At 38.8% G+C, this 13,446-nt stretch overlaps 1 protein-coding gene across 10 annotated transcripts in view; it reads right to left on the bottom strand.

The window, feature by feature from the left end:
* fryl (FRY like transcription coactivator) overlaps positions 1 to 13,446 on the bottom strand; it is a 174,911-nt gene that overhangs the window by 27,947 nt on the left and 133,518 nt on the right. For all 10 annotated transcript variants that reach the window (XM_062981612.1, XM_062981611.1, XM_062981613.1 and 7 more), the window contains 7 exons: positions 11,449 to 11,570; positions 9,885 to 10,075; positions 9,036 to 9,130; positions 5,822 to 6,429; positions 5,253 to 5,350; positions 4,107 to 4,277; positions 1,094 to 1,234 (listed from right to left, as the gene is read on the bottom strand). In XM_062981612.1, coding sequence (XP_062837682.1) covers positions 1,094 to 1,234; positions 4,107 to 4,277; positions 5,253 to 5,350; positions 5,822 to 6,429; positions 9,036 to 9,130; positions 9,885 to 10,075; positions 11,449 to 11,570 — 1,426 coding nt within the window. The remainder of the gene's footprint in view (positions 1 to 1,093; positions 1,235 to 4,106; positions 4,278 to 5,252; positions 5,351 to 5,821; positions 6,430 to 9,035; positions 9,131 to 9,884; positions 10,076 to 11,448; positions 11,571 to 13,446) is intronic.

The following is a 13,446-nucleotide window of genomic DNA, read 5'->3' as shown; positions in this document are numbered from 1 at the left end:
ACTTTAAACCATGATTTATGATTCATTCTCTTCCTCCCTTTCCAGAGGCATACATCCATAAATGAGTAATTTCGTCTTATGGTATTATATCAATATATTACTTGTGTTTTTAAAATGGATATAAATTGAGCAGATATGTTTTCCTCTTTACCAAAAAACAGATGGCATATCAATACATCTTTTTTCATTAAGCAAATGCTTAATCAATAACCAGATTACCATCATTTATGTAACTAAGGCATTGATTAAAGTAACAGGCAATAAACAAAAAGACACCTGAGAATCTAAATGAGAAAGTCAGAGAGTGAACAGATGGTAGCCTATGTGAACCCTGATTACAGTCTACTTGGCTGACAACAATGCAATAAGATAAGTGCATAGTTATAAATTGCAAAAATGGACCAAGGTGGGCACGAACAATTTTTCCTGGCTAATTAGGACTAAGCTCCTTTTTGTTCAGTGGTAAAGAACAACATCAGTACTTGGTAGTCTAAACTAATTGTGTGCCCCAGGCATTCTGGAAAAAAGTATACCAAAAAAATCTACAAAAAGCCTACATCTCTTTCAGGGATGACATTTTCAACTAACTATTTTGAAAGCCTTGCTCTTAAATATAAAATAATAAAAAATTGTATATGGATACTTTGTTATAAAGCAATACACTAAGAGTTTAATCTCAAGAATTCCAGACATTATATCTTATGCAAGCAAAGTCTCTCTTATGACTCAGTATTCTTGGAACAAGAAAGATTTTATGCAAATATTGTTTTTGTTGAATTCCTTTTCCACAGCTGTGTTGTAACATTCAGCTGTTTATTTCATTCAGCTAAACAACCACACAGATCAGGTTCAATGATGGGCTGATGCATGTTCAATATTCAAGACACACTGAATAGTAATAGAGATTTTCTGCAGCACAAAACAAAATGAATAAAATGCCTGCATTAATAAAACTGGATCATCCTGTTATTTATGAAACTTATCCATAATCTGTCTAGGTAAATTCACAATATCGTTCTATAAACACAGATTTACTGTGTGAAATTATACATTGGCACAGAATGTGCCAAGTCAAGCTTTCTAAAATACTTACCTGAACGTATTTACCAATGATCTTTATGATTTCCAAATTAAACTGCTTTACTGGTGCTGCAGAGAGGTCAATGTGACTCAAAAGACTATAAATGATTTGAAGTAAAGATTGCTGCATGCTGGATATTCCTTTGTCTAATAGCTAAATAAAAATATAAAAAGAGATTCAACCTATTGCCTCTAAAACAGCATACATTTATGAGACTAGCTTTGTTATGTGTTACAAATGTTTGGGGGAGGTATGTTTCCTTTTTTTAAAAAAATCTGGTACTAAAAACAGATGCTGAACAAAATTGTACTCTCAGCCCACTCACTACATTAAAAGTGCTTTTAACATGGTATTTGTTGAACTTATTTAATTTTATACTCAGAAAGATCTTAGAGTTGAAATTATCTACAAAGTCTGCATTCTTATATAAAGTATCTATGAGCCTCCAATTCATCCATTACTTTTGAAAGTGCAGGTTTAGAAGCATTACCAGTTTGTTTATTGTTCTTTACATGGACGTTAAAAGAAATAGTGGCTGAATCTAAAATAATTTATACTTAAAAAGAGGCCCAATAAAATAAACTGGATTTAAATAACATGTGTTCCAATGATTTCAGTAAATCTACTTGAAATGTGACTCTGTTTGGACCCAAACTGAGCTTCTTTAAGGAAGGGACAGGAAAGATGATGAGGAAATTGTACTTTATACTTTGTGCAGAGCACAGGTCCAGTATCTTCCCAAAACACAGACGGGTTAAAATCTGTCCGATTTTGTGGGATTCTTTCCGGCTTGTTCTTCCGGATGACGTGGAGGGGATTCTTGGGTCTGTGAGGGCGACCACTTGTGCTCTGGATCCTTGTCCCTCTTCGCTGGTTAAGCAGGCCAAAGAGGAGTTGTTGGATTGGTTTGTGGCTATAATAAATGCCTCCCTGGGTCAGGGGTCATTTCCATCTTGTTTTAAGCAAGCGGTGGTAAAACCGTTACTAAAAAAGACCTCGCTAGACCCATCTGTATGTAACAACTACAGACCAATTTCCAACCTCCCGTTTTTGGGCAAGGTTCTGGAGCGGGTGGTGGCCACGCAGCTCCAGGAGTTCCTCGATGACACTGATTTTCTGGACCGCTCGCAGTCTGGCTTCAGGCCTGGGCACAGCACTGAGATGGCTTTGGTCGCCCTGGTGGATGACCTCCGCAGGGAACTGGACAGGGGGAGTGTGACCCTGCTGGTTCTCTTGGACATCTCAGCGGCTTTCGATACCATTGACCATGGTATCCTTCTGGGGAGGCTCTCCGGGATGGGACTCAGTGGCACTGTTTTGCAGTGGCTCCAGTCCTTCCTGGAGGGCCGTTCCCAGATGGTGAAGCTGGGGGACACCTGCTCGGACCCCTGGCCTTTGACCTGTGGGGTCCTGCAAGGGTCTATTTTATCCCCCATGCTTTTTAACATCTACATGAAACCGCTGGGAGAGGTCATCCGGAGTTTTGGAGGGTGTTGCCATCTCTACGCAGATGACACACAAATCCACTACTCGTTCCCACCTGACTCCAAGGAAGCCCCTCGGGTGCTGAACCAGTGCCTGGCCGCTGTGGCGGACTGGATGAGGAGAAACAAGCTGAGGATCAATCCTGACAAGACAAAGGCCCTCCTGGTCAGTCGCTCGTCGGATCGGGGTATTGGGTGGCAACCTGTGCTGGACGGGGTTGCACTCCCCCTGAAATCACAGGTCCGCAGTTTGGGGGTCCTCCTGGATTCAGCGCTGACGCTTGAAGCGCAGGTGTCGGCGGTGGCCGGGAGGGCTTTTGCACAACTCAAACTTGTGCGCCAACTGCGACCATACCTCGTGAAGTCTGACTTGACCACGGTGGTGCATGCTTTAGTTACCTCTAGACTGGACTACTGTAATGCGCTCTACGTGGGGCTTCCCTTGAAGACGGCCCGGAAGTTACAGCTGGTCCAACGTTCGGCTGCCAGACTAATAACGGGGGCGAGTTACAGGGAGAGATCTACTCCCCTGTTTAAGGAGCTCCACTGGCTGCCGTTCATCTTCCGGTCCCAATTCAAGGTGCAGACCATCATTTATAAAAGCCCTAAACGGTTTGGGACCCGCCTACCTTCGTGACCGTATCTCCTACCATAAACCTGCCCAACCTCTCCGATCATCAGGGGAGGCCCTCCTGTCGCCACTACCTATATCTCAGGCTCGCCTTGTAGGAACAAGGGAGAGGGCCTTTTCTGCGGTGGCCCCTCGCTTGTGGAACTCGCTGCCCATTGAAATCAGGCAAGCCCCCACCCTTTTAGCCTTCAGGAAAGATTTAAAAACATGGCTCTTCCGGTGTGCTTTCGGAGAGTAAATGTTCTATGCTACTCCCCCCCAATATTTATCCTCTAGACTGGTTCACTATCTGATGTCCCGTCCCTCGAGGTTTTATTCTGATCCCTTTCTCACCCAGAGTTTTAATTTTTAATCTAGTTTTTAAATGTAGTGTTCATGTGGCCCGCTCTTGTTATATTGCTGTTTTGATCTTATGTTGTACTGTTTATTTTATGTAATGTATTATTTAATTGTATTATGTTATGGTTTATTGTATTGTCTTGGGCATGGCCCCATGTAAGCCGCCCCGAGTCCCCATTGGGGAGATGGTGGCGGGGTATAAATAAAGTTTTATTATTATTATTAAAAGGTGGGGAGTTTATTTCAATCAGTTGCAAAGGTCCATAGTGTACTTTGCGTGGCCCTCCATATGTTGCTGAACTGTAATTTCCAACATTCCTAGCCAGCGCAATCAATAGTGAAAAAATACTGGGAGTTGAAATCAACAATATGTGGGGAGCTGCAAGACTCTCATTCCAGACATTGACACTGACAGAGACGCAAAACAGTCTCTTAAACTTCAAGAAAATTCCCCACCCCAATTGTATTTAGCAGCATTTAAAAACAAGGTGATAAAAAGCTCAGCTATAAGTAAAAATAATATACTGTATATAAAAGTAATTTGGATCTATATGAGAAAATAGATCATTACCTCTGCTAGATAAGTAACAAGATTAAAAGTTGTTTCTGAGAAGGAGTCATGCAAATATCTACACACTACATTAATCCAGTTTGAGCAGTCTCTGGAATAACTATGGGTACTGTATAGACTCATCATATGAGCCAAATTAGCAAGAGTTGGGGACTTTTCTTCTGCACAAACCTGTGAAACACAAGAAAATATTATCAAAAAAGTATAAAAGTTTTAAAGTATAATTTTGATTACTATAGTAGTCACTGACTAAAGACAATACTGTAAAACTCAATTACAAATTGTAATTGTAAAGTAATACTGCTGGATACTTCTAGATTTATATTTAATGAAGGGGTTTCACTGGTTAGCAAATGTAACATGCATTAGTAAAAATATCTGCAATAGCTTGCATACTTGAAACCAAAAGTAAATGTGTAACACATGTATCATGTGGAATAACCAGTGAAATGGTCAGGTCAAAGAGTTATCCAGTGTACCCACTTCCTCTATAGATGGTTTCGCAGTTATTGCTTTATCACTACATCCAGTGTCTACTTATGTGATTTCTCCTCCTTAAATTAAGGAGAAAGAACATAGAAATTACTCGAGTGAAAAGAGAAATGTAATCTTAAAATTTAAATAACCTGTGAAATGACAACTCCTCGATCTGTTCTACAGCTGTTCATTCTCCTCATTTATAGACATCTCTTTTTGCAATATTAAATGGAAACTAGAGAATAATCAGACTATTCTGCAAACTTTTCTAAAGATTGTGGAGTAGAGGTTATTTTATGGCATTTGAAGTTTTTGATCACGTCACATCCAGAGTTTTCTGTTGACTAAGTGTCATAAGTATCCCTCCTTGTAAATAATAATAATAATAATAATAATAATAATAATAATAATAATAAAAACTTTATTTGTATTCTGCCCTATCTCCCCAAGGGGACTCAGGGCGGATTCCAACATAAAATGGCAAACATTCATAACCTCCATAAACAAACAAATACTGATATAAAAATCCCAGAGAAACCCCACATATATAGGCCCTCCCTTGGAAACTGTTTGCAATACATTAATTAATACAAGTTTTTAATTCAGTCTCTGCTATACTCTTCACTATGGTAGAAGTCAATTTCTGAATCATTTCAGGTTCTCACATACCTTTGCTATTCTATCTGCAGTTTCTTTACAGAATTGAGTTGGATTATCAAAATGCTGGATTAGATGAGGCAATAAACACAAGATGTTGAGAGGAAATCCTGCATAGGAAGAAATGAAGCAGAATATGTGTGATTCTAAGTAATTGTTTTAATTGGTATTTTCTAATTATGTGATTTTAAAGTATGTGTTGTTTTATTTTGATATGTGTGCAAGGCATCAAATTGTACTTTTGTTGTGAGTCGTACTGAGTCCCCTTCGGGGTGAGACAGGAGGGATATAAATAAATAAATAAATAAAATATATCTGTACAGAGGACACATTTCTAGTCTTTTCTGACCACTTATTCCAAAATATGATGCCTGCAAATGCAATGTGATTTACATCCAACAATACTGGATTTTAATTCTTTGAGAAATTTGCTATAACCACAAGACATTTCTTTGTTCTAAATCTCTTCCGTGAACTCTTCTCATATAACATCTCACTGCTTTTTGTCAAGCCCGTTTTACCATTCGAATTTTCAGAACTCAACACAACATGGCTACATACGTTACATCTGAAAAGTTTACCTGTTAATTGGGAAGGATCCACCAATGCATGTTTGGAGACTGTGATGAGTTTGCTAAGCAAATGAACTGTCATTTCCTGTGTAGAAACTGAGGTAAAACCCTTCAGGAAAAGTTGCTGAAGGCCTGGAAAGTTATTCCATTTTAATTTACTTTGCATCTTTTCAATTTTCTCCCTGCTCTCAGACTTATCCAGAGGCAAATGAACCAGAAGTCTGTTGAGCAGCCTGAGAGCCAGGAGGTATTCGTATTCATAATCTGATTCAAGCAAAGATGCTGCAATCCAGAATATGGTAGCCATCAGGTTCACAGGGTCAGTAGTGGGCTGCACATCATGCATTCCTCCCTCTTTCAGGGAGGAAAGGCTTCTAGTCCTTGCTAAACTGTTGGAATGGTTTATCCTTCCATCCATTATATCCAGTGTGTTGCTCCTCCGCCGATCAATCTTTCGGTCACCTATTAAACTCAGTCGCAAAGAGTTGCTTCTCATGTTACTATAGTAACCTAAAAAATTGCCACTGCTAATAGGGCTTGTGCTTAGGTTTATCTGACCAGTGCTTTTCCTGTTAGCTGCGTATTTGTTTCCCATTAATTGATCATGGTACGAAGCACTGAAATGAAAAAAAAGGAGTATGGCACATCAAAGTTAAACAAAAAACAGTCTCAAAGAACACTAAGTAATTTATTCTCCTGATTTCATTTCACATTAGAAACTAACATGCAACCTTTTACTAGTGTAACAAAATATTTTGACATCTTAATGGGTGTCTGCATATTTCTCTTCTGCAATAATAATTCATCCTGAATATTTGGCTTCAGTATTTTAAACACCAGCAGGAAGTTCAACTATAGTTTCGACACAGGGAGCACTGTTCTATAGTGGTACTCTAATCATTTTACTAACACAATGAAACAAAATTTGGGGGTTTTTTTGTTCCTGGTTTGAAAACGTTATTTTCTGTTTAATTGTGTGGTATAGTAGAGTCTCACTTATCCAACACAAACGGGCCGGCACAACATTGGATAAGCGAATATGTTGGATAATAAGGAGAGATTAAGAAAAAGCCTATTAAACATCAAAATAGGTTATGATTTTACAAATTAAGCACCAAAACATCATGTTATACAACAAATTTGACAGAAAAAGTAATTCATTACACATTAATGCTATGTAGTAATTACTGTATTTACGAATTTAGCACCAAAATATCACAATGCATTGAAAACATTGACTACAAAAATGCATTGGATAATCCAGAATGTTGGCTGAGTGATGGATAAGTGAGATTCTACTGTACTTACTTTGAAAGTAGTTATTATACTCCAGAAACTTTGTTTTTGTGGCTGCCATAAACTATGTTGAATTGGTCAAGACTCAATGAGATAATTAATTGAAAAACTGTATCAAAATATGCTGCAGGATGTCCCGCAAAATCAAAGTTTTTGCAGTTTAATAAACGTTTCCCATATTTTTATGACAAAACTAATTAGGAAATGACATTTACAACACAGGAACATAAATCATGTTACATAGTGTCATTAGAGGATCAGCTCAAAAGACCCTTATGGAAGAATGAAAGGACTGAATGTGAATGGGATGGGGGTTATGTATCCATTCTTTTCCCTCTGCTTCCAGCCTGCTATATAAGACCAAATATGTGTCAAACTGCCCCTTGTCTTTCTGGAATGGTTTTTATACAAAGTGTGAAAATATATACTTTAAAAATTTATTCCCTACATTTTATGACAATACTCTCATAAGGCAGTTTACAAAAAAAAAAACCCAAAACACCTAAATCAATATAAAATGTCAGCTGGAATGTTACACACTATGCCAATGTAACAGTGCATTACATCAGCCAAGTGCACTTTTTTCAGGATATGGCAGCGACTGTGATGAAAAGGTAGACGAAGGAGTCTCTTGTCACAATTGGAAAAAATACTTCTGAATCTCAGGCAGCCTATTTCTTCAATGTCTGATCTCATGTAAATTTTGAATGCTGAAGGTATTCGAGGAAGACTGCCTCCTAAAAATCACTATAGGACAAGTCTGTCCCCAAGTTCATTTTGAAGTTCAAGAACCCACTGGGAAGCCAGGGATAGAGGAAACAGGCTACTTGGGAACTGGTAGATTTCTCTATGAATGGTTACAGAGTCCATTTCCCCTGCTTTCCTTATCACTACCACTACCACCATCACCAGGAACAAGTTTTATTCCTGCTACCATGCCTGCTGCCTCAATTAGCATAGTTATACCACCTAATAGAATTTCATTCATAATATTTAAGACAAGGTTATACTATAATGAGCTAGCATTTTAAACTTGGTAAACTTAAACAAAACATTCAGGACACATTCTGAATGCTGAAGACGACAATCCCACACACGCCTCCATGAGTAAAACCCAATGAAAGGGGCACATTGGAAGACTTACCGTGAAAGTCCATTCTTGCCAAGGAGAAGGAGCTATCTATGAATGGGTTAATTCTTGTTCCACCCAAGCTACGCAAGATGTCATGTGATTTTAAATCAAAACTTTCTTTTAAGTCCTTATTTCTTCCTGCTTTAGTTCCTTCACAACCCAAGACAACAGAAAAGCAGAAAAAAAGACTCTGCACAGTATTTTGTGAAAGGGTAGATGAAGAACTAAAGCAGGAAGAGACGAGGACCAACAGAAATTTTAGCTGAAGACCACATGGCATTTTGGCGTCAAGAATTATCAATTCGTGGATGATTCCTTCTCTGCCGACTGAGAATGAAAATAATTACTGTTAGATAGGAATGTCTATTCTGCACATTCCACATCCAGAATTTATGTGATTATAGTTGAAGTTATGCTGTTTTCACCCAGCTTTTCACATTTAAGGGGAAGAAAAAAAGGAAAATGTGGAAGAAAAGGCACAAAAAGCAGATAAACCCACTTCCGCAACCCATGGAAGCATTTTTCAAAGTATCCAGTTTTGAATTTTTGAAATTATGGGGGCCACATAAAAAGAAAACAGGGCTTCTGAACTTTTGTCGTGTAGAAGGAGGAATCTGCATGGCAAGCTACACCTGCAAAAATTGCCTTCTTTCATAACTCTTAAAAGTGCAAGGTTACCACATTCTAAGTAGGTACATATTTTCAGTTTCTCTCCACAAGCCATGATAATTCATAACCTGCAGATTATGTCATCCATTTCAGACACACACTACAGATGACTGCATTGTTTCTTACTGGGAAAGTGCGGTGAGAAGATCGTAATGCTTCATGGTGTCTGCCAGTGTATCAGCAGCTGACTCTAAAGTAAGAAGTAGTTCTATGACAAAACCCTGTGGGGGAAAATTTGGGACACATACACAACAGAGGGACAAAGATTTCAAGAGAAAATTAGTCCAAGGGACAGATGACAAGAAGAATGCATCTCCATGCACACAGAATATGTAATCTACCACCAAATTATACTGTTTCTCCCCCAAGAGAACAGGATAGTATAGCTTCTATAATCACGGTTTGCCTTTAAATAAACAGCTGAAACAACTCCTGCAATGTCTTGGAAGTGAATCAGTTTGAAGTGTACACAATCCAGCTCCTGTCAATCAATTATTCACATGTATATCTCTAGGAAACTTAGCAACTATATTTAAAATTGCTTCACATGTTTTCCAAAACAGAAGCACTATGTAGGAGAAGTTTGTGTGCTTCTTTTTCTTCAGTTTGATTACAATTACCTTTTGAGAGCTCTCACAATACCATAAAGGAAAAATGAGGAATGATATCTGAAATATTAGTTTAAAATGTAATATGAAACACATTCTATTCCTAAATTATTATTATATTTGTATTTAGTATTGGTTTTGTACAGCAACATTTAAATTCAGTTAAATGTATGCAGAATCAGGTCCAAGGATGGCCTTCCTATCTTAACAGCACTGTTCATGTGACATATGCTAAATGCTATTGCGCATAACTATCACTTAACATTTTCACATAAAAATAGCTGAATAAATTCAAGCAACAAGTGAACCTTTATCTAAATACCTTAAATTACACATTAAAACTGTGTTCAGTAGACAAAAAAAGTACCTGAGCTTCTTCTCCTGCATCCCCAACAGTTTCCACCAGTCTGGACAAAATGTCAGAAAGCGTAGATGCAGACAGAGGTTGCTTCAGTGCGCGAAAGATCTGGAAGGATCTCCCAGCATAATGCCGAGAGGAGCAGGAAAGTGCAGTTTGCAGAGCAACTTCACTCAGATGATGTTCCAGCTGAAATCCAACTGTAAATAAAGAGAACGTTCATAAGAGAATGAAGTGAAGAACAGAACTGAGAAACTTTATAAACAGTAAATTACTGTGCTAACACACACATTTATTCCAGCAAAACACATTAGAAGTGGACAATTAACTACTATTGTTTCTTCAGTGTGTGTGTGTGTGTGTACACACACACACACACACATGAGAAAACACACTGCTCTTTACTTTGTTTTTGTTTAAGCACCCAAGCTTTTAATGAACAATGATATAGATACTATTAAGAAAGGTTTCGGGTTACTTTTATTTGACCATTAAAATATTTTTATTAGGCTAAGCACAAGGGAGTAACAGTTGAAGCCACAGGATTTGTAGCTTGAGGTATACAAGACTGATCTTAGGGGATGAAGGAAATGTTATCTCTCTACAACAGAGGTGGTAAAATTCCAATGTATGAAATGACACATGAACCTACCAGACCTAGGAGAGCTGTTCCTCTTCCCACATCCCTAGCAGTGTCACCCCTCTAGTGGCTAAAGGAGCAGTGCAACTATGCTTAAGATGTGAAGTAGGCCCAAGAGAAGGCTTTTATTTTCAAAATCAGAGGCAACCAAAAGTCACATTTAGTTTTAAAAACATTATCCAAGTCTCAAAGAGCTGCACTGTGGACAATGTAGGTATAACAGATGGGGCCCATACTTAGTCTAACATCTGCTTTAGATAAAGGATTGCCCCTCAGCAGAGGAATTGAGATGGAGTTATTTGGTCCTGTCTACCAGTAAGCTGTTTCCTTCAAGTCTATAATTTTATTTGGGACTTCAGGATAAAACATAGATCCCATGGCTTCAATATCTAGTCTGGGATAATTTTTTTAGTTCTTTAGTTCTGTCCTTATTACCAATCTGGACAACTTGAAAGCTAACAACAACAACAACAACAACAACAACAATTTTATGTTATTTGCACATATTAGTAACGTTGTACAAATAAACAAATCAAGTATATATAATTCCTGTCTTGACATCTAGATACTGAGGCAAAACCTAAATAGGTTTATGAGTTCTGTATTAACTGGAAGAATTTGGGAAGACCTGAAAACACACAAACATTTTCTAATGCAGTTCATTGAAATGAGTGACCTGCTAGTCCTGCTGAATGTTTGGTGGTACAGCAACAAAAATGCCATAATTTACTTTCAAAATAGATTGATTGGAAAGTTTGAAAAAAGCGATATATTTTACAGAGAACTGACTGCTGCTTTTTTGGCCATTGCCATACCACTGAAATTCAGAGACAACAGGATGAACAATTGCAGTAAGATATACAGTATTCTTCTTCCCCCTTGAAATCTTCCTTTATGAAAAGTGCATCATACATTACCAGTTGTAAAGCATACCTGAACTTGATTGTTTAAATACAGAAATGACATGCTTTAGAAATACAGTTAACTGCTCTGCACTCTTTATGCTTGGATTCTTTGCTGAAACATCTTCATGATTCCAAAGTGGTCCTCGTTTTCTAAAAAAACAAAAAAGGAAACTTGAAACTCATCTGTCATAAATGTTAAGACAATACGTCTATGATAGTGTGTTGAAAAACAGAAATTTGAATTTTACCACGCCATTAAACTTTCTCTTATATAAAATGCAGTAGATGCAAAAATTTGAAGAATAGAGAAACAACATTTTTTCTCCAGCCCATTAAACTCTTCCCCTACACAGCTTACAAGACTGCTGAAGATATCTATGGCTGTTAGGCAAAAATGGATCAAGTATATTTCTAAATAGCACTTGTTTTATTAACCAACTCTGAAGAGAGAATAAGAACAGAAAGTGAGGTTGCACAAGAAGCTAAAAAGGAACAAATCATGACAAAGTTGTAAAAATATGCCCAATAAAAGGCTCTTATGGAAGTCACTTCATTACAAACATTGGCTCTCAAGTTCTAGGGCAGCGTTTCTCAACTTGGAGGTCGAGCCCCTGGAGGGGTCGCGAAGGGGGTGTCAAAGGGGTCACCAAAGATCAGTTCTGTTGGCCATGGGGTTTTGTGTGGAAAATTTGCCTCAATTCTATCATTGGTGGGGTTCAAGGGGCTCTTTGATTGTAGATGAACTATACATCCTAGCAACTACAACTCCTAAATGTCAGGGTCTATTTCCCCCAAACTCCAACAGTGTTCACATTTGGGCATATTGAATATTTGTGCCAAGTTTGGTCCAGATCCATCATTGTTTGAGTTCACAGTGCTCTTTGGATATAGGTGAACTACAACTCCAAAACTCAAGATCAATGACCGCCAAACCCTTCAAGTATTTTCTGTTGGTCATGGAAGTTCTGTGTGCCAAGTTTGGTTTAGTTCCATCGTTGGTGAAGTTCAGATGTTGCAACAAAAGCAAAACATTCCCATCACATGCACCAGCTGTGGCATGTTCCGCTTTTTCACACAAAAACTAGACAACTACATCTGCTCCAAATGCAAACAGATGACTCTGATGGAGCAGAGGATCCAACAGCTCGAGCACCGTATTAAGACCCTTAAGGACATTCAGGCACTCGAGCTCTTCTTGGACACTGCACAACACGCTGCTGTAGATCAGCAGCCTGCATCACACCAACACCACCAAGACCATGATCAGGAACCTTATGGGGAGATCAACTCAAAGGTAGACAACCCTCAGGCTTGGAAGGAGGTCACCCATAGAAGGAGACGCAGGACCAGGCAGCCTCCACAGAACTCCTCTGCTCAGCTGCATTTACACAACAGATTTGAAATTCTTACATCATTAACATACAATCAGGAAACACATCTTGTGGAGGACCACAGTTTCTTAGATACCACTCAGTGGACCATCCTGGATCAATGCGCAGGGGATAGCCCTGACAGGGACAGTGCATCACCACAGTCACACTTATGTAATCATGCAAATGCTCCACCCCCAATCATAGACCAGGAGCAACAGGAACATCCTTGGGAGAGTAACGGGCTCTCGGATGTATCTCAATGGATTGTCATTGATGAATGCACTGGGGATGTTGAGGAGGAGGACAACACTTTACACCTACATGATTCACTTCAACAGGAACACTCTTCAGGGGACATACACACTGTCTTGCACAAAAGGGACCCTGTCAATCCTCAAAGGAAACAGGTCTTGGTAGTAGGTGACTCCCTCCTTAGAGGAACGGAAGCCATCATTTCCAGACCGGATGGGATGGCTCGAGAAACATGCTGCCTCCCGGGGGCAAAAATACACCATATCACTCAGAGGCTCAGCAGGCTCCTAAAGCCCCATCACCCTCCCCACCTTATGTTGATTCATGTAGGTACCAATGACACCGCTAGGCATACTTTTCAAAAGATCACAAATGATTTTCGAGCTCTGGGAACAAAGCTA

The sequence above is a fragment of the Anolis carolinensis genome, chromosome 5, assembly GCF_035594765.1.
Source record: "Anolis carolinensis isolate JA03-04 chromosome 5, rAnoCar3.1.pri, whole genome shotgun sequence".
Lineage (NCBI taxonomy): Eukaryota > Metazoa > Chordata > Lepidosauria > Squamata > Dactyloidae > Anolis > Anolis carolinensis.
This window is presented reverse-complemented; position numbering and strand designations above follow the sequence as displayed.